This window comes from Symphalangus syndactylus, chromosome 22 (genome assembly GCF_028878055.3).
Source record: "Symphalangus syndactylus isolate Jambi chromosome 22, NHGRI_mSymSyn1-v2.1_pri, whole genome shotgun sequence".
NCBI lineage: Eukaryota > Metazoa > Chordata > Mammalia > Primates > Hylobatidae > Symphalangus > Symphalangus syndactylus.
This window is the reverse complement of record NC_072444.2, coordinates 34,997,575-35,024,921: the sequence shown is the minus strand read 5'-3', so window position 1 is coordinate 35,024,921 and position 27,347 is coordinate 34,997,575. Positions and strand designations below refer to the sequence as shown.

Below are 27,347 nucleotides of genomic sequence, written 5' to 3'. Positions count from 1 at the left end.
TGTTTGTCCATCTTTTTGTCTGGCCTCCTGTCCCCTCTGCACAGAGCAGCTGGGTGGGGATGCTGGTCCTGGGGGCTTGTCAGCAGGATGTGGGTGTAGGGCAGCCCTGGGTGAGGCCTGAGCACAGGCCCCAGGTGCCTCCTGCACAGGGGTGGCTGAGCCGGCTCCTCTGTGGCTCCCAGGTCCCCACCGCCCCTCACTGGGTACCACCTGTCCTGGCCACCCACTCCTGCCCACCCTGCTCTCCGCAGGGGCCTCCTTCCTCTTTCAGCTGCGCACCCTGGTTGTGGAGGCTCCTAAGGAGGTTGTGGCCTTGGTTTACTGCCTACCTTGGCTCCTTGGTGTTGCCAGACCCTGAAGGCAGCCCATGCCCTGGCCGAGATCCTTCTGGGGCAGGATGTGCTGAAAGCGGCTGAACCATGCGGTGATGTACCAGCTCCTGCAGTCCCCTATATCCCCAGCACCGCCAGCCTTCCCTGGGCTCCTCCAGCCGGCTCCTCTACCCTGTACCCGCCCCACCCTGCTCTCCCCCGACCCTGCTACCCCCCAACCCTGCTACCCCCCAACCAGACTTCCAGCTCCAGGGTCGCAGCTTCCTGGGCTCCCAGCAGGGCAGGCCTCACCCAGACCCCGCAGGAGCCGTGGGACTTGGGCTGGGCCTTTGGGCCTGGCTGCAGCCCCTTTGGACCTGACCTGAGGAGACACCATGGCTGTGGGAGGCAGGGTGGGGGTGCCGGGCCCAGCACAGAGGTGCCCAGGGTCCAGGCTGGCACTGGGCGGCAGGGACCCTGGATGCCGCCGCTTCAGGCTTGAAAAGGTTTCTAAGCCCCAGAGCCTAAGCCCAGCAGCCCCCGAGGACGTCTTGGGGCCTCTGTGCTCCCCAAAGCCGAGGTTAGGCTTGATCCATAGCCTCTTCCAGGCCGGGGAGGCAGACCAGCTCCAGGTCAGTAGGGCGGGGCCCACAGCCCAGGCTTTCACGTCCCCAAAACGGGGCAGGGTGCTGGAGGCGCAGGTGTCCACAGGGTGGTCATTTTGGTCTCTCCTGGACTTGCACGCGTGTAGTGCAGACAGGCTCCTGGCAAAGCCTTGACCAACATTCATCTGGGCCTTGTTAGAACAACAGAGACAGTGCGGGGTGGGGGGGTTGGGGGGCGCAGGACCACGTCACTGGAGGGAGGCCGATGTCGGTGCCCAGGCTGGGCCCAGGGGCCAGTGGGTCCTCACCTGGCTTGTGGCTGCCCCTGAGTTAGGCAGCCTGGATGGAGGGGCCCTTCCAGCCCTGCTGGCCCTGGGGATGCAGGGACTCAATCCCCCTGGTCCCAGTGGCTCTTCCAGGAGCAACACAGCCTGCCCGAGTCGACACCACCCCTCGGGTTTGAGTCCCTTCTGTCTACCCCTACCCCCGCTAGGGCACTGCCCCCCTTGCCCAGAAGAGGCAGGGGCACCCCCAGCCCCTTGGGGAGGATGCCCTGCCGGCCCCCCACTCGGTGGTTGGGCATTTTGGGGCTAGGATTTAATGGGGGTGACCCTGCCCGACCCCTCTATGTTGGTTACACGGCATCAGAAGAAAACTGTTATTAACCCAGCTTATTTTCTACAAGTATTGTTTATTGAAAGGATCTGAAAATCGTAATAAGGCTTTCAATGACATTTAATAAATTTTCAAGAAATTAATATGAAACATTAAAATTTACTTCAAAAATCCAGTTTTCTAGATCATTCCCATCTCACGCCGCTTTAGAGCTCAGTTCACACCTTTTGTGTTCAGATGAGCAGCTGGAATTCTGAACACTGCTGTCTTCCGGCCCTAACGCTGGGCGCTGGTCCCTCTCTCCTCCTAAGCTCACGGCTGGGCTTCCCCTGTGCCCAGGGTCATGGTGGACTTCAAGCCAGGCCCACTGCCCAGAATCACACTCTGAGTTTTTGGACGCTCACGTCCGCAGATGCTGAGGTGCCCAGACGAGGGTGAGCAGGGAGACACATGCCTCGGAGAACGTGCCCAGGCTGGGCCAGGCGGCTGTGGGAAGCTCCTCGTGGGCAGAGGAGAACGTCTTGTGCCTTCCTTTTCTATCAATCTCCAGCAGATGAGGGCGACTTCATGTGCAAAACTCAGAGAGCAGTTACTCAAAAACAGACACCCGGGCAGCAGTAACCAGGACACTAGGCTCCAACCACGGCCTCCACAAACCTGTGCCTGTGGAAGACGCAGGCCCGGGGGTACGCAGCACCCACATGCTCCACAGCTGCTGGTGCTGGGCAGGCTGCAGACTCACGGGAGAGGCAGGAGAATAATCAGCGTGTTGAGCCCCTCGCTGTGTTAGTGTCAAAAGTTCTCATTACGGTTGCAAAATAAAAGGGATCACGATCACTAGCCCCGGAAATCCCCGTCTCCCAGACCATCGAGATCGCAGTGAACAGAATGGTCCCCGAATGGTCCCTGAGGACAGCGTCTTGCAGAACACAAATGTAAACATTTAATGGCAGACGACTCCCTTCCCCTTGAAATCTTCACAAAAGTGTGTACAAGAAAGTATGTACATAAGCACTTCAGAAAGTTTAAAAGAATCTCTAAAAAGTATATACAGGATTTAAGCCACCTTCCTGGGAGCAGAAGCTACATGAGGAATGTGTGGGTCACTGGCGATGCCAGCCCCCCTCCCGCTGAGGGTCCTAGACTCAGTGCTGGCCTCAAGCGGGGAGGCTGGATGGCAGGGGACGCATCCAACCCTCTCCAGAAACTGAGCAGAACAAAACCACCTTGCCAGCCACTGGCAAGACCATGCTTTCAACGGCGCCTCCGCCAGGGGTTTCCCTGCAGAAGTTTTAGGGGAAGAGGCACAGGCCAAGGGGAAAAGCATCGCAGCTCAAGGAAGGTTTTTGGCTGAGACATTTATTTTCAACATTGAAGGACAGGTCGAGTCATTCTGACTCCTCTGAATTTCAACCGACGGATTTGTGGAAAAATATCCTGGCATGGAAATTGTGGCAGCTGGCGGCTGCGCTCCAGGGACCCACCGGGGGTGTCAGCGGGACAGAAGCACTCCCAGCCCATTTCTCAGGCTTCTTTAGAAATGCAAAAAAAGTCAGACTTAAAATGTTAAAAAAACAGCTGATCTGGACAAAAGGCAGACCCAGGCTCTAACCCAGCTACAGGAAGAAGTGGCTGTGCCATTGAGACAGGGGTGGTCACAGACACACACAGATTGGTCTGTCCCCAGAGGGCGCTTGGAGGGCAGCGGAAGGATTCGGGCCTGGACAGGGGCTCGACCTAGCCCTCCTCCTCCTCCTCCTCGAAGTGGGCTTGCTTCTTCCGGACGTTCCAATGCAGGCACTGGGCGAGGCTCTCAAACCAGTCGCTCACGGGGTCCCGCACGCAGATGGAGGGGAGCGGGTAGCATGAGGTAGTGATGCTGATGCTGGGACAGGAGAGCAGCAGCCTGAGCCAGGGCTTCCAGAAAGGCCCACCCCCGGCCAAGAACCCTCCCTCCCTCCCTGGGAATGGCCGGGACTCTTTTCCTGAGGGGCTGGGCAGCCCCTCCCCGAGGCAGGCTTGAGGGGTGCTCCATGGGTGCTGGGATACAGCCACCCCAGGTCCTGGGGGGGACGGTGCACGGAACTGACAAACTCTGCCCCAGGGCCCTCAGGGGTGAGGTCCCAGGAGGGCAGCCCTCATGCAGGGGCGGGCAGCAGTGCGAGGGGGGACGCCCTCAGGCCTCTGCTGGGGCCAGGCCTGCATGTGCCACCGTATGTGACCCGCTGCCCCCAGGACGGGTGCTCTGACTGTGACGCTCCAAGACCCAGGGACTCAGGCCCTGTGGTGCTCTAGGGGACAAGCTGTGTCTACAGGCCAACCCCAAGAGGGCAGGTGCTGCCTGGCCGCGGGAGGAGGTTGGCAGGCAGTGCCCAGCCCGGCATGCAGCCCACACCTGTCTCCATGGCGAATCTCTTGTCTCTTCCGTCCATCAAAGGACACCCATGCTGTGTTCCTTGCTTCAGGTGACAGCATGATCTGAGGGTCAAGCAGGGAGAGGTGTGGGCCCCCAGCTGTGGGGAGGACGCTTCTAGCCATCCACCCCAAGTGCTCGCCAGAGGCCGAAGGTTGGGCAGTTCTGACCCTGCCTTGCAGACAGTGGAGTGCACATCCTACAGGCACCGTCCCAGCTCAGCACCGCCAGAAACCAACAATGGCGGGAAGCCCCTCAGACCCGGGCCCTGGGCACCTTGACGGACAGATCTCGGGCACCAGCAAGGGAGGGCTTACATCTGAGGGGACACGGGATGGCCCTGGGACGGCCCTAGGATGGCAAGGCCGCGTCTGAGGCTGGAGCCAGCATGGCAGAGTCGGGTGCTAGGTCCCGGCTTTGTGTTGCACGGGGTCAAATGACTCACAAACCGGAAAAGGAGCGTCGTTGGCTCTGACCTTCAGCTCGACCCCTGCGGGGACCACGATGGGCCGGAAGGACAGCGAGTGGGGGCAGATGGGCGTGATCATGATGGCCGGCACGTTGGGGTGGATCATGGAGGCCCCGGCCGCGGCCGCATACGCCGTGCTGCCCGTCGGGGTGGACACGATCACTCCTGACAGGGACAGGCGCAGGCGTCACTCCCGCCCGAGGGATGCTCAGGGCCCCAGGACAGCGCCGCGGGCCTTACCGTCGCCCTGCACCGTGGTGATAAGGTGTCCGTCCAGGTAGACGTCCACGTTGGACAGGTAGGAGGAGGGGCCTCTGTCAATCACCACCTCATTCAGGACCTGGAGGGGCAACAGCATTGCACACTCAGGGCGGGGGGTGCCACACAGCTTGCAGATACCCCTCACCCAGCTGGGCTCTCCGGAAGGTCCTCACCCCTGGGACCTAAGTCCCCCCACCCTGGGCCCCTGAGGCCGAGGCGCCTCCACTCACCTGGTACTGCATGGCCTGCTTCCCGACATCCATGTCCAGGCCCGCAGCCTGTGAGCCGTTCTCACCTAGCCCGTTGTGCACGGCCGTCTTCTTCTCCCGGAGCTCCTTCACCACCCTGACCTTCAGCCGGCTCCGGAGAACAACAGCTGCGTTCCCTGAGGTCGGGTGGGAGTCAGAGGGCATGCATCAGGGAGGCCAGCGGGGTCGGGGGCCCTTTCTTCTCCCAAGTTGACACTTCTGTGCCTTTTTCTTTTTATTTTGAGATGCAGTCTCGCTCTGTCACCCAGGCTGGAATGCAGTGGTGCGATCTCGGCTCACTGCAACCTCTGCTTCCCAGGTTCAAGTGATTCTCCTGCCTCAGCCTCCCAAGTAGCTGGAACTACGGGCGTCCACCACCACACCCAGCTAATTTTTGTATTTTTAGTAGAGACGGGGTTTCACTGTTTTGGCCAGGATGGTCTCATCTCTTGACCTCGTGATCCGCCCGCCTTGGCCTCCCACAGTGCTGGGATTACAGGCGTAAGCCACTGTGCCCGGCCGACACTTCTGTGCCTTCTGAGAGTGAGAATCAGCTCACTTCTGCCCAACACACATGGCAGCTTCAACCTGTGATCTGCTGAAACTTCTCAGTGTTAGTAAAAAAGGTTTGAACCACTCAAGATTTAGAAATCCCTGAATCTAGAAACCTTTAAACGTTGCTCCATGCATCATTAAATAAAAATAAACCCCCCACAACCACGCGAGACAACAGCGCCATGATCAGAGCTGCTTGTGGGCTCCAGAACATTCCAACTCACCCTCTATCACCTGAGTAACTTGGGACTGAAAGTTCTCAAAGCTGAATGGGGTCAGGAAGCCCAGGGAGCCCAGGTGGAAGGCCATGACCGGAGGGACGCTGCCCTGTGAGCCGACGGAGAGGCCATTCAGCGCCCACGCCGTGCACCCCTGCACCACCCGGCTTTCCACCGGCACCTTGGGAGGGACCCAGCTCTGTGGGGACAGTACCCCTGACCCTCTGCAGGAGGGACTGGCCATGTGGGCAAGCAGAGGGGGACGTCTCAGGCCAGGGTGGGCCGGGCCACCAGGGCCAAGGTGGGTGTGGGGAGCTGGTGAGAAACAAAGGTGGCAGGGCTGAGCAGCCCCCTGGGCACAGAGGGCTAGGAGAGCTGGCAAGGGTGGGTGGGAGGCAGCCTCAGGGTCAGAGCCCCCCTGGGCATGGTGGGGGAGCCAGCTGGGGTTGGGGGGGAATGGGAGGCAGCCTCGGGGTCAGAGCCCCCCGGACACGGAGGGTGGGGGAGCCAGCGGGGGTGGGTGGGCGGCAGCTTCGGGGTCAGAGCCTCACGCCCCACAGGTGCTAATGGGGAGATGAGGAGAAAAGCAGGGCGGGCTGCGGGCATTTGTGGTGTCACCAACATGCAGCGGGCCAAGGGCAGAGCCAGGGTCCCCCACACAGCGTGGCCCTACAGCCCCAGGGGAGAGCTGTGCTGCCGAGAAACCAGGAAGAGGAGCTCAAGGGAGGCCCAGAGGGGATGGGCCAGTAGGCGAGGTTGTTTCCCAGGACCCACCACCCTGCGCCACTCCCTCCTGTCCCAGGCAGGCTCTGGCCACCCCCAGCCGTAGCACTGTGTCCACACTGCCCCTGGCCCCACCATTGCGCCCCACCGGGCTGCCACCATGGGCCTCAGTGCTGGCCGCTCTAGGTGACTGCTCTCGTATAAAGGGGTGAAAAGTAATGGAAGCCGCGCTCGCTAGCCCTTCGTTACACAGCACCTAGATTGCGAGCCCCTCGTTACGCGGCACCCAGACTGCGAGCCCCTCGTTACGCGGCACCTAGACTGCGACCCCTCGTTACGCGGCACCTAGACTAGAACCTGGTGCATGTCTGGAAATGTCAGTGCTTCACCTGGAAAAGCGAGGAAGCGTACAGCAGCGTCCCGTCTCCCCCCAGGCAGATGATGAAGTCTATCTGATTGGAAATGTCATCATAATCTAGGGAACACAAAGCAAAACCAAGAAGAGGCTGTCACACGGTGGCCTGTGGCGCAGTGCGCAGACACCAATGATGAGGGCAACAGTGCCAGAGGCTTCCAATGGGGCGGGGAACTGTGCTGGAGAAACCAAGGACAGAGCTGCTGACAGCCCACCTTCTCGAAAGGTACAGAATTTCTTCTTCACTGCCCCAAAGCTTTCATCGCTGGCGATGGCAGGGTCTTCTAGCACTTTCTTTTCCACATACACGATCATATTGTTCTCCTGGAAGCAAAGTGCCAACCTGCTCATTCCACCTGCAGATCCCACCCTCCTGCTCAGAGGTTCCCGACTCACGGGCACTGTAATCAGAGACCTGGTATCGTGGCCTGCATGCCCGCCCCTCCCACGCTCACACTGAAACTTCATCGCCAATGCACCAGGATGAAGAAGCGGGACCTTTAAGAGATGACTGGGTGGAGGGGGCTCCCTCTCAGGAATTGACTAAGGCTGCTATTTCGGGAGTGGCTTTCCTGGCTCTTGTGTGCCGCAACCCCCATGCCTGCTCTTCTGCAGAGAAGACACGGCAGGAAGGCCCACGCCAGATGCGGCCCCTTGATCTGGGACTTCCCGGCCTCCAGGGCCACGAGCCCATCCAGCTCATTGTTGGTCACCCAGTCTGGTGCTTGTCATGGCAGCACACACAAACCCAGCCCCGCTCAGTCCCCAGTTCCAGACAAGCAGCCATTTCCCAGCACTTGAGGTGGTTCCCGTGGTCTCACAGGGCGGTGATGTGGACGGAGGCCCCCCCAACTCCACGTGCACCCCAGGCCCCCTTCCCCCTGCCCCGCGTGCCTCCATGAGGTGCGTGCAGAGCTCCTTGAACGGCTGCAGTAGGCTGGCATCTCTCATCTTCTTGATGACAAGGACACTCTTCGGAGACTTGTTCCACGTCAGCCGCTGGCTCGCGGGGTCCTGAATGTGCCTGTAGGGGAGGAGAAAAGAGTTCACACCAGCTGCGATCTCCCTCTTGTGGAAAAGGTGTATGACTTAGAAAATAAAAAAAAATCTTTAAAAAGGTGTTTTCACCTCCCAGGGAAACGTGCTCGGTGGCCATGGTCAGGGCCGAGGGTTGCACCGGCACCCCCAAGCCACCTGGTGCCAGAGGCCTGGCCACAGAGACAAAGTCAGGGGTCAGTAGGGTCTGGAGTGACCACCTCTCACCTGCTTGGCCCATCACACGCAGGCTCAGGCCCACAACCCCCACCCGGGCACCACGCTGATCCAACTGCATGCACCGCAGCCCTTCACAGCCCCCAGCCACCTGCCTGCCTGGCTCCTCAGTGACGCTGGAGGGGCAGAAATGACCACGGAAGCCTATGGCTGGGCCACTCTTTGCTTAGTGCCCTCCTCAGGCCCCCACGAAAACCCAAACCAGCTGACGTGGTGACTCTGTCCCTAGGATCCCCTGCACACGGTTTCTGGCCCCACGTGAGCCCAGGACCCCTCAAGGACCCGCTTCCCGCCCTGCACACAGCTCACTACCTCCCTGCGTGAACGGACTTTAACCTCACTCACTCTCACAGTAAAAATCACAGGTTTAAAAGTCTGTGGCAGCCCTGACATAGCCACCTGCGCTTTGCTGGCTCCGACCCCGACCACTGTGCCCGGTGTTTCTCCACAGGCAGGGCCCGCCCCGGTGGGATTCCCATTACCACGTTAGTCACAGAAAACATCCCAACCCAGAACCGGGAACACACACCACGGAGCCTACTCCTGTTCCCAGAAGCCAAGGGAGGGCACGGCGGGGCTGGCCACCGTGGTCAGCACTCACCACCTGTCCTCAGCCCCACAGGGCAAGTTCTTTTTTTTTTTTTTGAGAGGGAGTCTCGCTCTTTCGCCCAGGCCGGAGTGCAGTGGCGCTATCTTGGCTCACTGCAAGCTCCACCTCCCGGGTTCACGCCATTCTCCTGCCTCAGCCTCCCGAGTAGCTGGGAGTACAGGTGTGTGCCACCACGCCCGGCTAATTTTTTGTATTTTTAGTAGAGACAGGGTTTCACCGTGTTAGCCAGGATGGTCTCGATCTCCTGACCTCATGATCCGCCAGCCTCGGCCTCCCAAAGTGCTGGGATTACAGGCGTGAGCCACCGCGCCCAGCCAGGGCAAGTTCTTATACCACTGTGCCAGCCAGCTAGTTCCAAGTTGCCCAATCGAGAAAGCTGCTGCCTGCCATGCCTCTTCCCAGCAGTGACTTCTCTGGGAGTGTGACCGTCCCACTAACAACCCCCAGAACCATAACACAGACGCCGATGGCAGCCACAGGGCCACAGACCTCAGCCCATCGCTCGTGACCTTCGCAAGCTGGTCAGCACTCACCCTGCGCAGGCATTACTGGGAGGCGTGGGGTCACTCATGCCATCCCCTATGAGCTCAGCACCTGCTGGGTCACACACGTGGCTCGCGAGGGGGCCCCTGCCTGCTGGGAGCCGGCCGGTGTGTCCACAGCATCCAGGCCACGCTTGGCGAACACGCGGCCGCCCCATCGGTATGGTCCCGACTGTGCACCCACACTAGAAGCCTAAGCTCTTCATACTCAAAACTCAAAGCAAAACACAATTGTGATGCAACTTGGTAAAGCTGTTGTAAAAGCAACTAAGTCAAAACAGCTTCCGACACTTACAAAATCCAACAAAACAAAACAGTTTCCTCATTTGTCACATGGTCCTCCTGCCTAATCCCTACTGAAAAAAAGTCCTCAGTTCAGCAGCAAAGAGGCCACACTTCAGCTCCCTGCTCCTAACTGAGCTGGGCAGGACCAAGCCCTCTGTTCCCGTGGCCTCAGACCTGGCCAAGTACCCAGCCTCCAGCCTTGCCCCAGCACCGCGCCAGCCACCGCTCAGGCCTGCGGAACCGGCTGGGCCCCAGGGAAGGCACCCTCAGGCCACAGTCAGGTGGAAGGGCGTTCCCTCCCAGCCCGCTGTGTCACTCTGCTTGGCTCCGGCCCAAGGGCGTGCAGGTGGCTCACAGTCCTCTGACCTGGTCAGCCAGCAAAGCCCCCGCTCTGCACATGGCTCCCCCTGCTCTCCTTCCCACAGTCACCACTGACCCAGTGGGCCGGCCTGCACCCATTCCAGCCCTGAGGCTTAGCTGAGCCTAGCCAGAGCCACTAGCAGCAGCGTCATGCACGGGCCCAGGCACCCACCACTCTGCGTGACCACAAACCAGCCCTTCCTGGGTCACCTGCAAAGCAGGACACCAGCCCTTGCAGGCACACACGGCTGTGGGCATTGCATGGAGAGGGCAGGGGGTGGCATGAAGCCAGCATGACCACAGCCTGGCCTGCCTGGCCAGCTCCAACCGAGACTGTCTCACACATGGGTGGCCACACACACTGTGACACGTGGGCACTCACGTACCACCACAACACAGGCCCACCAGTTCCCTGGACAACAAAACAGGAAGCGAGTGCCCTCCTCGCCAGCCCCCCACAGGGTCTTGCTCTGGACTATCAGGGAAGACACAAGTTCAGATGCATGGGAAGCCCTGCCCTTCCACCGTGGGGATGGGAAGCGGGAGGTTATGATCCCAGAGACACAGAGCCCAGAGGGGGCATGCTCCCATGAGGGAGCCAAGAAAGCTGCATGCCCCTCAAGGCTTCCCCACAAACCCACCGCTTCCTCCTGCGGGGCTGTCTGACCTCAGGCAGCTCAGGGACCACTGAGTACGCCCTGGTCTGAGGGCTGAGGCAGAACATGCACCTGTCCGGTGACCCCGCCCTGGCCCGAGTGACTGATGGCTGGTGAAGGCAGAGGCTGAGATGCGAGTGACGAAGGAGCGGCTCTGCCAGGACCAGGAAGTACAAGGAGGGCACAACGCAGCGGGGGAGAGTACCGGTGGGGTGCCAGGGACACAGCAAGCACAGGACGGCAGGACAGAGCCACGGCGGGGCCGGGAGGGCAGTGGAGCGCTCTGGGTCACCCACGTGGCTGCTGTGCAGGGAAGGGATGGTGAGGCCGCGGCGAGCGATCAGGAGTCCACACAGTGGAGGGCAGCCGGGCAATAGTGCAGGGGAGCTGCTTGTATATTTTGGGATCAAAGTGACAGAATCTGCAGATGGACTCGATAAGGGAAAGCAAACAGGGGTCAGGCCCCCCAGCCTCAGGCATTTGGCAGCAGTGACAGGTCACAGACACTCCAGGAACCAGTGGCATTCAAAGGGCTGGGCCTCAAAAGCACGAGTGCGAGTCACTTCCATCCTAAGGGGCTCCCTCAGCGTCTGGAGCGGCAAGGCCAACGCCCGTCCTGCCTGGGACGCATACTGCCGCATCCCTGCTGTGCGCCCCCAGCCTTCATGGCACCGGTGCCTGTCAGCAAAGGGCCATGCAGTGGCCACCCCCGTATCACACAGCCGCATTGCACTTTCTGGTCAACAGTGCCCCAGCAGCCCTCGCACTGGAGCACTCAGCCCTTCCGCATGGTCCTCCCTTGCAGAAAGCAAAGCGTCCGCGACTCTGTGAAGGAGGCCCTGAAGAGAGCCCGTTCTGCACAGAGGCCTGAGAGCTGAGGCATCAGTCCCAGAAGCAAAGGCTTCTCTGGGGAAGGGGCGATAAGGACGTCTACCAGGTGCAGAATACGACTCTCAGGGCTAGCTGGGTGCTCACTTTTTTCTTTGGAGACAGTCTTGCTCTGTTGCCCAGGCTGGAATGCACTTTGCATAATCACAGCTCCCTGCAACCTCAACCTCCCAGGTTCAGGTGATCCTCCCACCCCAGCCTCCTCAGCAACTGGGACTACAGGTGTGTGCAACCATGCCTACTAATTTTTGTATTTTTCTTTTTTTGAGTCTGAGTCTTGCTCTGTCGCCCAGGCTAGAGTGCAATGGTGCGATCTTCGGCTCACTGCAACCTCCGCCTCCCGGGTTCACGCAGTTCTCTGTCTCAGCCTCCCAAGTAGCTGGGATTATAGGCACCCGCCACCATGCTTGGCTAATTTTTGTACTTTTAGTAGAGATGGGGTTTCACCATACTGGCCAGGCTGGTCTTGAACTCCTGACCTTGTGATCCACCCACCTTGGCCTCCCAAAGTGCTGGGATTACAGGTGTGAGCCACCGCGCCTGGCCAATTTTTGTATTTTTTGTAGGGATGGGCTTTCACCATGTTGCCCGGGCTGGTCTCAAACTCCTGGGCCCAAGTGATCTGCTTGCTTCGGGCTCCCACGGTGCTGGGACTGCGGTGTCAGCCACCACGCCTAACCCGGATTATAATTCTTTACACATAAAGCACAGCTATCAGATCCATCACTGTTGTGTTTTTCCCTTAAGACACTATGACGGGCCTCCAGGCAGAATGTGTTGACAAACTGAACTATCAAATAGCAAACGCAACCCACCCCAGAGCTCTCACTCCCTCTTAAAGAAACAAAAAAGCATCCCTGAGGATCTCATGTGGAAGCCGTGCCCACAGGCTGTGACTCGGTCTCCAGGCCCCGGCTCGCCTGCCGTCCACTTTCTCAAAGCCACTGGAAAAGCCACGGCTGGGGAGCCCCCACTCGGATGCCTGCACTCAGGGGGTTCAGGGAATACACTCATGTGGCTTTTTGTTTAAATGATCTAAAACGTACTTCTCACGTGAAGTGCTAGAATCTTCCTCAACACCGCGATCCCACAACTCCACACACATCCCGAGGACTCCCCCATCCCATGGCCCCCGGCACTCACATGATGGTCTGGGGGTTCTGCAGCACGCAGGCCTTTGGTCCAAAAGTGGTCACCGGGCATGGCCCATGGAGAGAGCGTGTCCTCCTGTGGGGAGAGGGCAGTGTCAGAGCCGCCAGGGCCTGAAACCAGACATGCAGTGACAGACACAGATATAGAGGAGGTTACACTCTGAGGCATACATGCAATTTGAAAGATGCCAACTCCATCTGCCCAGCAGCCTGCACAACAGCCCTTGGAAGGTTCTGCCCAGGTCCATGGCTGCACTGGAGCGGCACCTGTGAGGAGCACGCGTGCCCACGCGCCCCTCAGATCATGACCCAAGCCGGGGAGAGCTACAGCCCAAACAAGGAAAATGCCAGGGCCAGGGCCAGCCTGGGATCAGAATTCCTCAGTGTCTCCCCAGGACCCCTCTCTAGATCTGCATTTGGGACTCAAAACCTTAGACAACATCTCATCTCTAAATCGTCTAGATTAAAATTCTAGCACAAATGTTCACTCTGAACTCATGTCAATAAAAAAGATGTAGGCCGGGTGCAGTGGCTCACACTTGTAATCTCAGCACTTTGGGAGGCCAAGGCGGGCGGATCATGTGAGGTCAGGAGTTTGAGACCAGCCTGGCCAACATGGTGAAACCCACATCCTTACTAAAAAAAGAAAAATTAGCTGGGCGTGGTGGCGTGTGCCTGCAGTCTGAGCTACTCAGGAGGCTGAGGCAGGAGAACTGCTTGAACCCAGGAGGTGGTGGTTGCAGTGAGCCGAGATAGAGCCACTGCACTCCAGCCTGGGTGAAAAAAGTGAAACTGTCTCAAAATGAATGAATGAATGAATGAATGAATGAATAAAAGACGCTGGATGAACAGTTCAACAACTTTTCTAGTGATTTAAACATGACCAGGTCACAGTTAAATAACCCAGCCAGGGGCTGTGGCAGCTGCATGTGTCCTGGGGAGAATGCTGTCAGGACCCCTGCTCTCATCAGGGTCCAGCGCTGAGGCTGCCCTCGTCCTGGGTGCCCAGGAGCCTCCCAGTCCCTTCACACACTCAGAAAACTTGCACACAGCCGGCCAAGCAATGGCCCAACAAAATCCTCAAGTCCCAACACAGAAGCACGGCTTTCCGCTGCCTTGCAGGGCCAGACAACCCCAGGAGAGCCGTGGTGCCCTAAGGGCTGCTCCACAGGTGACACAGGCGTGGCCATCAGTGGCCATGGACTTGTTTACCTCGGCCTTTTAAAAATTGTTATGTACAGGCCAGGCGCGGTGACTCACGCCTGTAATCCCAGCACTTTGGGAGGTCAAGGCCGGTGGATCACGAGGCAGGAGATCGAGACCGACCATCCTGGCCAACACAGTAAAACCCTGTCTCTACATAAAAATACAAAAAATTAGCCGGGCATGGTGGCTCACGCCTGTAATCCCAGCACTTTGGGAGGCTGAGGTGGGCGGATCACCTCAAGTCAGGAGTTCGAGACCAGCCTGGCCAACATGGTGAAACTCCATCTCTACTAAAAATACAAAAATTAGCCAGGCATGGTGGCACATGCCTGTAATCCCAGCTACTCAGGAGGCTGAGGCAGGAGAATCACTTGAACTCAGGAGGCAGAGCTTGCAGTGAGCCTAGATCACACCAGTGCACTCCAGCCTGGGCGACAGGGCAAGACTCCATATCAAAAAAAAAAAAAAAAAAAAAAAAAAAAGGAAGTACATTACAAAAGAAGAACTTTACTTAAGAACTGAAAAGACTATCGCGGAAAACTATGTTTCTCAAAGTGGGTGTTGGGATTTAATGTTTCCTCCCAAGGACAGGCTGTGCTTGGACGTATTGGCTACCTCCTCCCCGACCTGACCCTGAAGGCGCCTGTCACTCACTATGGAGACAACCTCTGACCCAGGGCTGCTGTCATCAGGTTCAGAATGAAACACAAATGGTGCGTTATGCCAAAGAACCCACAGGAAAAAAAAAAAAAACCCAAAGCAATTCTGTTCGTGCAGTCACTGCGCTGGGGTGGCCTGGAGGTACAGGACAACGACCCCCACTGACAACGAGGCATCCGAGGAAAGCTGAGTGGTGATGCGGTGCCTGTGGGGCGAAGGCAGCCACCAGCCTCATAGCCTCCTGGCTCAGGCAGTCACTTTGTAGACAGAAAATGTAGGAGTAGCCTGTTTCTCCACTGCTGCCACCGAGTCAGAGGCGCTGTAGGCTCTCCCATCTCACTGTGTAAGACAACATGCTTTCTAAGACTATTTTCACCAAAAAGCCCCCCTTGCATTTGATAGTTGTGATCCTTGTGTTAGGCAGCGCTGGCTCTGGCAAGCTTCCACCTAAAACTCACCACATTTACTGTTTCCAGAACCGAGAGCAACATCCCCAGGCACCATCACAGCTGTGCTTGTACGGCTACCATCATGCAAAGCCCGGGGCACTGTTGCTCAAGCAGCATTGTGCAAGGGTGAGCGCTGTGGGCACTCTTGGCACAGGAGGGAGCCACTTGCCCAAAATGTGAGAGGGCTGGGCCCGCCCAAGGCCACACTCACGACTCTGGCTCCACCAGCGCTGCGTCACCGTGCAGAACCCCCCAGCCTTTGCCTCTCAAAACAAGCAGAGCCAAGAGGGATGTCCCCTCACACCCCAGTGACTTCTGTAGAGCAAATGTTTCCAGGCCGGGCGCAGTGGCTCGCACCTGTAATCCCAGCACTTTGGGAGGCTGAGATGGGCAGATCACCTGACGTCAAGAGTTCAAGACCAGCCTGGCCAACATGGTGAAACGCCGTCTCTACAAAAATACAAAAATTAGCTGGGCATGGTGGTGCATGCCTGTAATCCCAGCTTCTTGGGAGGATGAGGCAGGAGAATCGCTTGAACCCAGGAGGCGGAGGTTGCAGTGAGCCAAGATTGTGCCACTGCACTCCAGCTTGGGGGACAGAGCGAGACTCTGTCTCAAAAAAAATGTTTCCTCGGCCAGGCACGGTGGCTCAAGCCTGTAATCCCAGCACTTCGGGAGGCCGAGGCGGGTGGATCACGAGGTCAGGAGATCAAGACCATCCTGGCTAACACGGTGAAACCCCGTCTCTACTCAAAATATAAAATATTAGCCGGGCGTGTTGGTGGACACCTGTAGTCCCAGCTACTCGGGAGGCTGAGGCAGGATAATGGCGTGAACCCGGGAGGTGGAGCTTGCAGTGAGCCGAGATCGCATCACTGCACTCCAGCCTGGGGACAGAGCGAGACTCCGTCTCAAAAAAAAAAAAAAAAAAAAAAAAAAAAAAAAAAAAAAAAAAAAAGTTTCCTCTCTAAGTTTGCTTCAGTCTAACATCAAGGGTCAGCGTGGGCACCAGTTAGATGGTTCTGTGCTGATACAGACAGATAAAGAAACACGATGGCACCCTGCGCCTGTGCTGGCACCTGGGAATGTGCGCCAGGCAGGTGTCCACGGGCCAGGATCCCCCTTCAAGGGCACAGCTTCACCTGGGCAAGGACCCAGTCTCACCTTCTGGATGCATCGACACAGAGTACTCAGGAGAATTCTTCATAATCGTTTTAAGAAAGAGTATTATGAAATCAGATGAGAAAAAAAAAGAGGAACCATCCCTCCTGGTTGTACCTGAACTCCTTGGTGCTCCCCAGGGCGGGCGAGGCAGACAGGCTGCGAGACTTGGCCCGGCCCCGGATAGGGTGGTTGTAACTCCACGTCTCGTCACCGTGGCAGGCCGAGCAGCAGTACGCAGCCGCGTCTGGACTCAATTCCTTATTCATGGTCATTTTTTCTTGTTCCATTTCCATTGTCAGGAAATGAGAACTTCGGTCAGAAAAACACTGATGCCTTAATTTAATAAAATAAATAATGTAAATAAAGTAAATAAATATGTATGAAACAATAATAATTTACACATATATATGTTCCATTTCATCAAAGGGAAAAAGTGGCTGAAGTCCAATTTACCAAAGTACTTTGAAAATAGACTGTTTCTGCCGGGCGCGGTGGCTCACGCTTGTAATCCCAGCACTTTGGGAGGCTGAGGCGGGCGGATCCCGAGGTCAGGAGATCGAGACCACGGTGAAACCCCGTCTCTACCAAAAATACAAAAAATTAGCCGGGCGTGGTGGCGGGCGCCTGTAATCCCAGCTACTAGGAGAGGCTGAGGCAGGAGAATGGCGTGAACCCGGGAGGTGGAGCTTGCAGTGAGCCGAGATCGCGCCACTGCACTCCAGCCTGGGTGACAGAGCGAGACTCCATCTCAAAAAAAAAAAAAAAAAAAAAAAAAAAGAAAAGAAAATAGACTGTTTCCATCCCAAAGATATTTAAGAACTACTCCAGGTTTTTGGCTGGGTGCCGTGGCTCATACCTGCAATCCCAGCACTTTGGGAGGTGGAGGCAGGCAGATCACCTGAGGCCAGGAGTTCAAAACCAGCCTAGCCTGACCAATATGGTGAAATCCCGTCTCTACTAAAAATACAAAAATTAGCTGTGGTGGGCGCCTGTAGTCCTAGCTACTCGGTAGGCTGAGGCAGGAGAATCGCTTGAACCCGGGAGGTGGAGGCTGCAGTAAGTCGAGATCATGCCATTGCACTCCAGCCTGGGCGACTAGAGTGAAACTTCATCTCAAAGTTTTTTTTGTAAAGTAATATTAAGAAAAAAAATTGTTTTAAAAAAGAACAAAATAGAAAGTCACACTGTGGCCAGGTGTGGTGGCTCCTGCCTGTAATCCCAGCACTTTGGGAGGCTGAAGAGAGAGGATCAGTTGAGGCCAGGGGTTCAAGACCACTCTGAACTCTTCTCTACAGAAAAAAAAAATTAGCCGGGCGTGGTAGCCCATGAGCGAGACCCTATCTTGAGAAAAGAAAGACTCTGGCCAGGTGCGGTGGCTCACACCTGTAATCCCAGCACTTTGGGAAACCGAGGCGGGTGGATCATTTGAGGTCAGGAATTTTAGACCAGCCTGACCAACACGGTGAAACCCTGTCTCTACTAAAAATATGAAAAAATGGCCGGGAGCGGTGGCTCTCGCCTGTAATCCCAGCACTCAAAAAAAACAAACAAACAAACAAAAAAAAACCAAAACCAAAAACAAAAAAATTAGCCTGGAGTGGTGGTGGGCACCTGTAATTCCAGCTACGTGGGAGGCTGAGGAAGGAGAACGGGAGAATTGCTTGAACCCACGAGGCGGAGGGTGCAGTGAGCTGAGGTCGCACCACTCACTCCAGCCTGGGTGACAGAGTGAGACTCTGCCTCAATAAAAAGAAAAAAGAAAAAAAGAAAAAAAACCATGAAAAATTCAATGAAAACCAGAACCTACAAAAACATGTCTGGTGTAACTACTCCTACTGAGGACTATGCTAGAGGCCACAGCCAGTGCAATAACATAAGAAAAAAATAAAAGGTACAGTGACAGAAAAGGTTTGGCATAGAATGTAGGTCTGTCAAACAAAATAAGAAAAGGAACAAGTGAAGTTGTACTTGCAGATGACATCACATTTCTATGCAGAAAAACAAATAAGTGAGTTTATCAGCAAGGTTTCAGGAGGCAAATTCAATACACAAAAATCAATTGTATTTCTATATACTAGCAATAGACAACAGGAAATTGAGACCATCCTGGCTAACATAGTGAAACTGTGTCTCTACTAAAAATACAAAAAATTAGCTGGGCATGGTGGCGGCGCCTGTAGTCCCAGCTACTCAGGAGGCTGAGGCAGGAGAATGGCGTGAACCCGGGAGGTGGAGCTTGCAGTGAGCAGAGATGGCGCCACTGCACCCCAGCCTAGGTGACAGAGCGAGACTCTGTCTCAAAATAATAACAACAATATAATTTATGGCTGGGTGCAGTGGCTCACGCCTGTAATCCCAACACTTTGGGAGGCCGAGATGGGTGGATCACCTGAGGTCAGGAGTTTGTACCTAGCCTGACCAACATGGTGAAACCCTGTCTCTACTAAATATAAAAAATTAGGCAGGCATGGTGGCGCATGCCTGTAACTCCAGCTATTTGGGAGGCTGAGGCAGGAGAATCGCTTGAACCTGAGAGGTGGACGCTGCAGTAAGCCGAGACTGCATTGCAGCCTTGGTAACAAGAGTGAAATTTCGTCTTAAAAAAAAAAATTAAAAAATAAATAAATAAATAAATAAATATATGATCTATAATAGCATTAAAAACATAAAATATGTGGGGATATATTTGGCAAAAGACATATCAGAACTGCACACTGAAAACTACAATATATTGCTGACAGAGATGAAAGGAAACCTAAATAAATGGAGAGACACCATGTTCATGGATTGGAGGACTCAATATTGAGATCTTAGTTCTCATCAAATTGATCTGCAAATGTTACCCAAACACAACCATCAAAATCCAAGCAGACTTCTCTACAGGGAAGGACAAGCTGATAAAATTCACATGAAAATGTAAAGTATCTAGACCAGCTGAAAAAACTGAACAAGAACAAACATGGAGGGCTAAGTTCATGACTTGTTGAAAAACTACGGGAACCAGACAGTGTGGCAACATCAAGACGGACATACACATCAAGGAAACAGGACGGCCAGCCCAAAGGTAGACACCACAGACCCTCACACACATGCAGTCTGTGAATTTTTGACAGGTGCTGAGGTGATTCAACATGAGGATAATCTTTTCACCCAATAGTTCTGAACAACTGGACAGCCACGTCTAAAAGAATGAAGCCCAACCACTTCTTCATACTACATACAAATATTAACTCAAAATGGATTATATACCTAAATGTGAGGACTAAAACTACAAAACTTTTTAGAAGAAAGCGTTGGAAATTTTTTTTTTTCTGTCTTTTTGTGAGACAGGATCTCCCACTGTTGCCCAGGCTGGAGTACAGTGGTGTGATCTCAGCTCACTGCAGCCTCAACCTCCCAGGCTCAAGCAATCCTCCCACTTCAGCCTCCCAAGTAGCTGGGATTACAGGCATGCACCACCACACCTGAATAATTTTTTTTTTTTTTTGGTGGAGATGGGGTCTCCCTATGTTGCACAGGCTAGTTTCAAACTCCTGGTCTCAAGTGATCCTCCCACCTTGGCCTTCCAGAGTATTGGGATTACAGGCGTGAGCCACTGCACCCAGCTGGAAAAAGTCTTAATGGTGTTTAACATCTTTTATACTTAATGGAACCCTGATTTTTGTTTTTTTTTTTCTGTTTTAGGCAGGGTCTTACTCTGTACCCAGGCTGGAGTACAGTGGTGCAATCATGGCTCACTGTAGCCTCTACCTACTGTGCTCAATCTTCCCACCTCAGCCTCCTGAGTACCTGGGACTACAAGCATGCACCACCATGCCTGACTAATTTTTGTATTTTTTTGTAGAGATGAGGTTTTGCCATGTTGCCCAGGCTGACCTCGAACTCCTGGGCTCAAGCAATCTCTCTGCCTCAGCATCATAAAGTGATTGGATTACAGGTGTGAGCCACTGTGCCTAGCCAAAACACTGTTAAGAAAATTAAAATGCAGTTGGGTGTGGTGGCTCATGCCTGTAATCCCAGCACTTTGGGAGGCTGAGGCAGGAGGATTGCTTGAGTTCAGGAGTTCAAGACCAGTTCTGTGTCTTGCTAGTGGTGGTGGTTATATAATTAATTTATGAGGTAACACTGAACAGAGCCATACACACATACACACATGTAGAACTGGTGAAACCTGAATAAGGTCCATAGTTTAGTTAGCAGTATTTCAATTCCCTGGTTTTGATATTGTACTATGGAGGTATATGGAGGTGTAAGATGTTAACACAAGAGCCGGACACGGTGGCTCATGCCTGTAATCCCAGCACTTTCGGAGGCCGAGACGGGCGGATCACCTGAGGTCGGGAGTTTGAGACCAACCTGACCAACATGCAGAAACCCCGTCTCTACTAAAAATACAAAAAATCAGCCCAGTGTGGTGGCGCATGCCTGTAATCCCAGCTACTCGGGAGGCTGAGGCAGGAGAATCACTTGAACCTGGGAGGGGGAGGTTGCGGTGAGCTGAGATCATGCCACTGCACTCCAGCCTGGGCAACAAGAGCCAAACTCCGTCTCAAAAAAAAAAAAAAAAAAAAAAAAAAAAAGATGTTAACACAGAGGGAGCTGGTGAAGGGCACAGGGGTCTCTCTGTACTATTTTTACAACTTCCTATGAATTAGTTTATGATTATTTCTTTTTTTTCCCCAGACGAAGTCTCGCTCTTGTCCCCTAGGCTAGAGTGCAATGGCACAATCTCAGCTCACTGCAATATCTGCCTCCAGGGTTCAAGCAATTCCCCATATATATATATATATATATATACACACACACACACACATACACATATTTAACAAGCATCTCCAATACCACAACCAGTGTATTTTTTTTTTTTTTTTTGAGATGGAGCTTCACTGATGTTGTCCAGGCTGGAGTGCAGTGGCGTGATCTCGGCTCACCGCAAACTCTGCTTCCCAGGTTCAAGTGACTCTCCTGCCTCAGCCTCCCAAGTAGCTGGGACTACAGGTGTGTGCCACCACTCCCAGCTAATTTTGTATTTTTAGTGGAGACCTGCCTCTTAATTCTCCAACATGGAGGGGTTTCTCCATGTTGGTCAGGCTGGTCTCAAACTCCCGACCTCAGATGATTTGCCTGCCTTGGCCTCCCAAAGTGCTGGGATTACAGGCGTGAGCCACTGCGCCCGGCCACCAGTGTATTTTTTTGACAACGGCGAATCAGGACTGACATTTAATTTGTTTGTTTGGTATGTTAACTGTTTTAAAAGGACACACAATGCTAGTTGCACCAAAGTGCATTCAAATTCCTCACAGCATGAATCTAATTTTAAAAAACCTAGGCCGGGCGCGGTGGCTCACGCTTGTAATCCCAGCACTTTGGGAGGCCGAGGCGGGTGGATCACGAGGTCAGGAGATCGAGACCACGGTGAAACCCCGTCTCTACTAAAATTACAAAAAATTAGCCGGGCGTGGTGGCGGGCGCCTGTAGTCCCAGCTACTAGGAGAGGCTGAGGCAGGAGAATGGCGTGAACCCGGGAGGCGGAGCTTGCAGTGAGCTGAGATCGCGCCACTGCACTCCAGCCTGGGTGCCTGGGTGACAGAGCGAGACTCCGTCTCAAAAAAAAAAAAAAAAAAAAAAAACCTTTGTAGGGAGGGCACAGCGGTTCACGACTGTAATCCCAGCATTTTGGGAGGCAGAGGCGGGCGGATCACGAGATCAGCAGTTCAACACCAGCCTGGCCAAGATGGTGAAACTCCGTCTCTACTAAAAATACAAAAAAATTAGCCAGGCGCGGTGGCAGGCGCCTGTCATCCCAGCTACTCAGGAGGCTGAGGCAGGAGAATCGCTTGAACCCAGGCGGCAGAGGTTGCAGTGAGCTGAGATCACGCCACTGCCCTCCAGCCTGGGCGACAGAGTGAGACTCTGCCTCAAAAAAAAAAAAAAAAAAAAAAAAAAGAAAAATTAAAACTTCTGTATTAGGAAGTTTTATTAGAAAAAAGTACTAGAGCACAATAAGAAAATATTCATAACCAACTTATACAAAATAGCAAGGAAAACATTAAGATGCCAATAAATAAATGTACAAAGAACATGAACAAAAGTCACACACACACAAATACAAACATAATATACATGAGTTCGTTCCCATGTAAGAACTCAATCAATATTTGTTGAAACACTAAATGAAAAAGGAAAATTTATTTAGTGACAGAAATGGGGAAACATTCAACCTCAACCCTGAGTGGGAAAAAGCTTACTGCCCACTAAATTACCCATCTCATCTCACCCTGGTAAATAATGCCCAGTGCTGGCATGCACACTGGCAGTATACAAACTGAGAAAGACTTTCTGGAAAGTGCTACAGCCATGTGACCACAGGGCTTGACCCTGTGATCTCATTAAACCTAAGCAGATTACAGGTCTGAAGGGGGCCTTCTTTAGATGTGGCTCCACCTACTCAGGGGCAGATGAAGAAAACAGGGGTCTGGGCAGTTCTGAATGGTAAGGCCAGGCATCACCCCACCTCTTCAGTTGCACAAAGTGTGCGTGGCATCCTCACATCCCACCTGGCTCAATTTCGCTTTTTCTCTGAACACTTTTCACCATCTGTCTGAAGCACACACACACACATTTTATTCACTTCCCCATTCCCATGCATTAATGCTAGGACCTTTGCAATTGTGGGCCAGGAAAGATTGCAAATGATAAGCCACCAGCACAGAGAGTAGAAATGAAATCCTGGGGTTACAAGCTAAAGCATTACTGACATCCACTTATCCAGAACGCCTGAAGCTGGGCAGTGACTGTCAACAGGTATATACCACCTTCCTGCCATGACACAGCCTTCCCCCAAGTGCTGGGCTTGTGTGCTCAACACTCCCTCTTGCTGTCATCCTACCACACCTGCAGACTGGAGGTAATCCAGATGCAGGGCCGTCAACTCCCACAAACACCCATCTGCCTCTTAATTCTCCAAGTGAGACCTACATTTCCTCAAGCGTGAAGCGCAATAAAATCAACTATTGTTTTCTGTTTTCATCGTAAGCGCCACTTTCCCCCTATTTGTTCACCGCCTCCACTCCACAAGAACTGCTCTTGACTTGGCCAACTTTCTGGGACACCCTCACTATAAGCATTTATGAATCAAACAGGTTTTTGTGCTAGCCTGGAAATCTAACTGCTTACAGCAGTTGTTTCAAGAAGAAAACGCTGTTTTGGAACCAAACAGCGGGCTGCCAACTGAAGCAACATAAACCCACCTCCGAGTTCAAATAAAACAAACAAAAAGACTGGTCAAAGTGAGACATGACGCGGTGGCTCACACCTGTAATCCCAGCACTTTGGGAAGCCGAGGTGGGCTGATCATGAGGTCAGGAGTTCGAGACCAGCCTGGCCACCACAGTGAAACCCCGTCTCTACTAAAAATACAAAAATTAGCTGGGCGTGGTGGTGGGCGCCTGTAATCCCAGCTACTCGGGAGGCTGAGGCAGGAAAATCGCTTGAACCAGGAGGCGGAGGTTGCAGTGAGCCGAGATTGTGCCACTGCACTCCAGCCTGGGCAACAAAGCTAGACTCCGTCTCAAAAAAAAAAAAAAAGACTGGTCAAAGTGGCTCACGTCTGTAAGATCAGCACTTTGGGAAGTGGAGGCAGGAGGATCTCTTGAGGCCAGGAGGTTGAGACCAGCCTGGATAACACAGTGAGACTCTATCTCTACAAAAAATTTTACAAATCAGCTAGGTGTGGTGGTGCAGACCTGTAATCTCAGCTACTCAGGAGGCTGAGGTGGGAGGATCGATTGAGCCCAGGAATTTGAGGTTACAGTGAGCTATAATCATGCCACTATAAACACGCCTGGGGGGACAGAGTGAGGCCCTGTTTCTAACACACACACACACACACACACACACATACACACAGAAACATCTCGAGGGGACACCTCCAAATGATGAAGCTATTTTGTTGGGTACTGCGGTGGCACCTGTGATTCCTCAAGTAGCTTGGAACCAGCGTGCTAACGCCATGAAGTGGCTGCAAAAGTCCCAGTGAAGTCACACTGCTGAGAACAAACAGGCCTTACAGAGAAGTTCCAAGGGGACAGGAAATTTCCAGAGGCTTGAGAGGACAATGTTCAGGGGAATAAGTACTTGAAGGGAATTATCTAACAAGATGTTAAAGTAACTTACTTCTTAGACAAGATGACATAAGAAGGAAAAAAAACTTATTAAGGCAAATATGTCAGTTTCAGGCCAACTAAGGCGGTCAGAGAGACATGGAACACAAGAAGAGTTTTGAAATGTATTCCCATCAAGAGCCAAGAATAATGAACTTTTGAATGTAAAACTTAGTGTGTTCCAAAACAAGAAAGGAAAAATAACTTGTTACTCGGAATCGAAGCCAAAAGGAATCTCATTGCTTGGGGAGGAGGGATGGGAGGGTACGGGTGGTCCTTGGCCTGGGAAGGAAAACTCCACCAGGCCTTCGGAGCTGGGCACGCCCTGTTCCCACAATTAAGAAAGAAAACGACGACCTAGAGCTCAAGGCTGGTGCTGACATCTGGGCTACTGGATGGCAGCCGCCTGTAGGAACATCACCATAGACTATCGGAATTTTCTGGCAAGTACTGGACACTAAATCAAAGATGTGTTTTTAGAGAATTCCATGCCAATACTGCTGTATAGAATCCTTTATTCATACTTTCCCACTAGGTTTGGGCCCCTCTAAGCTTTCACGAGTCAAAGATCCCTCCTGCTTGCTGAAACCATCCACGGAAGGCCGGATACCGAGGACCTGGCCGCCCACGCAGCGGCGACTGACAAGCGCGGTCCGGGCTGGACGGCCCCACCTTCCCCGCCCGGGAGAGCCAGGCCGGACAGCGGCCTCCCTCAGACCCGTCCCCAAGGCCGAGCCTTGCCCTGGGCCGTGCTGGCGCCCCGTTCGGGACGGAGCGGCGGCCCGTCAGCACTTCCACGGCTTCCTCCGCAGGCTGGATGGGCGGGGCCGGCCTGGTGTCTCCCCGCCTGGCCGCGCGCTCGCGGGCAGCGATGACCCCAGGCGGCGGGCGACCCCGGGCGAACCGCAGGCCGGGGCTGCTCACTCACCGTTCGCTGCCGCGGGCGCCTGCGGGGGCGTCTACATGCCGGACCGAGCCCGCAGGCCCCGCCGCCGCCAGCTGTCGCTACCTGGCCCTTGGCGGCCTGGCCGCCCGTTGCCCCATGGCCGCCAGGACGCCGGCGCCGGCGCCGCCGAGCAGCAATGCGCCGCGCCCGCCCAGTGCGCAGGCGCACCCGCCACGCATGCGCCCTGCTGCGCCGCCGCGCACGTGGGCCGTCCCGCGGGTCTGCCCGGTCCCACTGGCGCGCAGGCGGGAGGCGGCAGGCGTGGCGGGAAAGAGGCGGGCGGTGGGGAAGAGGGGCGAACCGCGGTGGAGAACGGTGGCCAGGGAGTGGAGGCGGGCAGCGGGTACAGGGGCGGGCGTCCGCGACTCGGGTAGGCAGGGGTCGGCGCCCCGAGGAGGGCGGCCCCCGGCTCCCGTCCCCACTCACCTGCCGCGTCCAGAGGGCGCCTCCGGGTCCGCCCGCCACGTCTATGCCTAGGCGCCCCAGACCTTGTGGCCCCAGCCCGGCGTCCCGCCCCCAACTCACCGCCACTGCGGGCGGGACCTCCCGGACCACGTGGGCCGGCTCAGGGGAGTGCAGGCGCCCCGCAGGAGCTGGCCCCGCCCGCCGCCGCTTCCCTAATTACCAGGCTGTGACACGGTGTGGGCCGAGGCGGATTTGGGAACCGAAACTTAGAGCAGCTGCGGCAGCGCTGCGCTCCCTCGGGGCTGTCTGTCGGGGCTGGGAGGGCGGCCCTGCGCCTGGGGGAACCGCGCTCGGCCTCACTCCCACCTCTAGCGGCCAGGTGCGCCTTGCACGCCCACGAACGGCCTCAGGGGTCTACGCTTCCCAAGGCTGGCAATGGAGGGAGGACCTGGTGGCCTGGGGCACCTCGAGGGGGACCAGGGAGCGGTGTTTTGCGCACCCCAAAGGCTGGAGGACTCTGGGAGTTGGGGGAGGCAGCCAAAGCCACAGGAGCGGACTTTGTAGTGTTTGTTGGAACTGCGGGCCCCACCCAGCGCGCAGTTACTGAACTGGTGGCTGCTCATCAGCGCCTTCAGGCCTCAAATATCCCAACAATGTGCCCTGTACCCAGTTCTCAGCTCTCGGGTCACTGTCAGGTAAACTGGCAATGCACGACCAGCTGCTCTAACTTGCTGGCCCCCCAAGTGCCAGACATTGTTTTGTTTTTCTGAGATAGGGTCTCACTCCGTTCCTCAGGCCGGAGTCCAGTGGCGGGCGCACGGCTCACTGCAGCCTTGACCTCTCAGGTGCAAGCGATCCTCCCACCTCAGCTTCCCTAGTAGTTGGGACTACAGGTAGGTCCACACTCGGCTACTTCATATATATATAATTTTTTTTTTTTTTTCAGAGATGAGGTTTTGCCATTTTGCCCAGGCTGGGTCTCAAACTCCACCCGCCTCGGCCTCCCAAAGTACTAGGATTATAGGCGTAAGCCACTGCACCTGGCCCAGCTATTGTTTTCTGAGGTTCAGTCCCTGTTTATACTTCCTGTGTGATCACCTGGCCCAGGGTCGGTGTGGACCTGAGTCCTCTGCAGCCCTTCCCCACACCCGCATACCTGCTCTCTGGTTAGGACTCCTGGGACTTGAATCCAGAGACCCGGAACACGGCCTGGCCGAGTCTTCCCGGAAAACACAGCTCTTCTGTCCAGGACCACAGTGAAGTACAGGGCACCAAGGGCGACTGCAAAGGGAAGCAAGGATCATGGGAACTTGGGGGATTTCTTAAGCTCTGTAACTTCTCCCGGGGTTATTTTGCAAACCCAACTGTTTCGAAGTGACCACCAGCCACACCCACAGAAGCGGCCTTGAGCTGCCCAGTTCTTTTTCTTTGGCAGGGGGAGTGGGGGATAAGATCATTAACATAATAATGCTTGAGCTGAGTTTTTGGATATGATCATTAGCATAATAATGCTTGATCTAGATGGCGCACACACAAGCCAGGCACTGAGCCAGGCCTCAGTAGAATCTTCTAGAGTGGAGGCAGTCACCCGCTTCTGCAGAGGCATCCAGTGACTATCGTGGGCCCCAGGTCACACAGCAGGTGCCCTTCGCGTGTCCCGCTGTGTAGGGAGCTCCAGCAGCTGCCCCGTCTGTGGCATGGAAACCCTTTGTCTACCCTGGGCCTGGGCACTGCCTGCAGGAGAGCTTCCCTGTTTCA

At 54.9% G+C, this 27,347-nt stretch overlaps 1 protein-coding gene across 10 annotated transcripts; it reads right to left on the bottom strand.

Moving 5' to 3' along the window:
• Nucleotides 1–1,587: 1,587 nt before the first annotated feature.
• On the bottom strand, nt 1,588–27,347 carry NADK (NAD kinase). Of its 10 annotated transcripts, XM_063632077.1 has the most exons (13): nt 27,178–27,347; nt 26,746–26,870; nt 16,191–16,409; nt 12,590–12,673; nt 7,728–7,857; nt 7,049–7,157; nt 6,808–6,893; nt 5,702–5,804; nt 4,905–5,059; nt 4,654–4,753; nt 4,421–4,578; nt 3,927–4,009; nt 1,588–3,416 (listed from the first exon to the last, which is right to left on the bottom strand). In XM_063632077.1, exons 3-13 carry the CDS (start codon nt 16,367–16,369, stop codon nt 3,269–3,271), a joined length of 1,335 nt encoding a protein of 444 aa, XP_063488147.1. In that variant the 5' UTR covers nt 16,370–16,409; nt 26,746–26,870; nt 27,178–27,347; the 3' UTR covers nt 1,588–3,268. The 10 variants fall into 10 exon arrangements, with proteins under 10 accessions (XP_063488147.1, XP_055117793.1, XP_063488146.1 ...); XM_055261818.2 differs by having other exon boundaries at nt 26,746–27,341; XM_063632076.1 differs by lacking the exon at nt 27,178–27,347 and having other exon boundaries at nt 4,394–4,578; nt 26,746–26,908.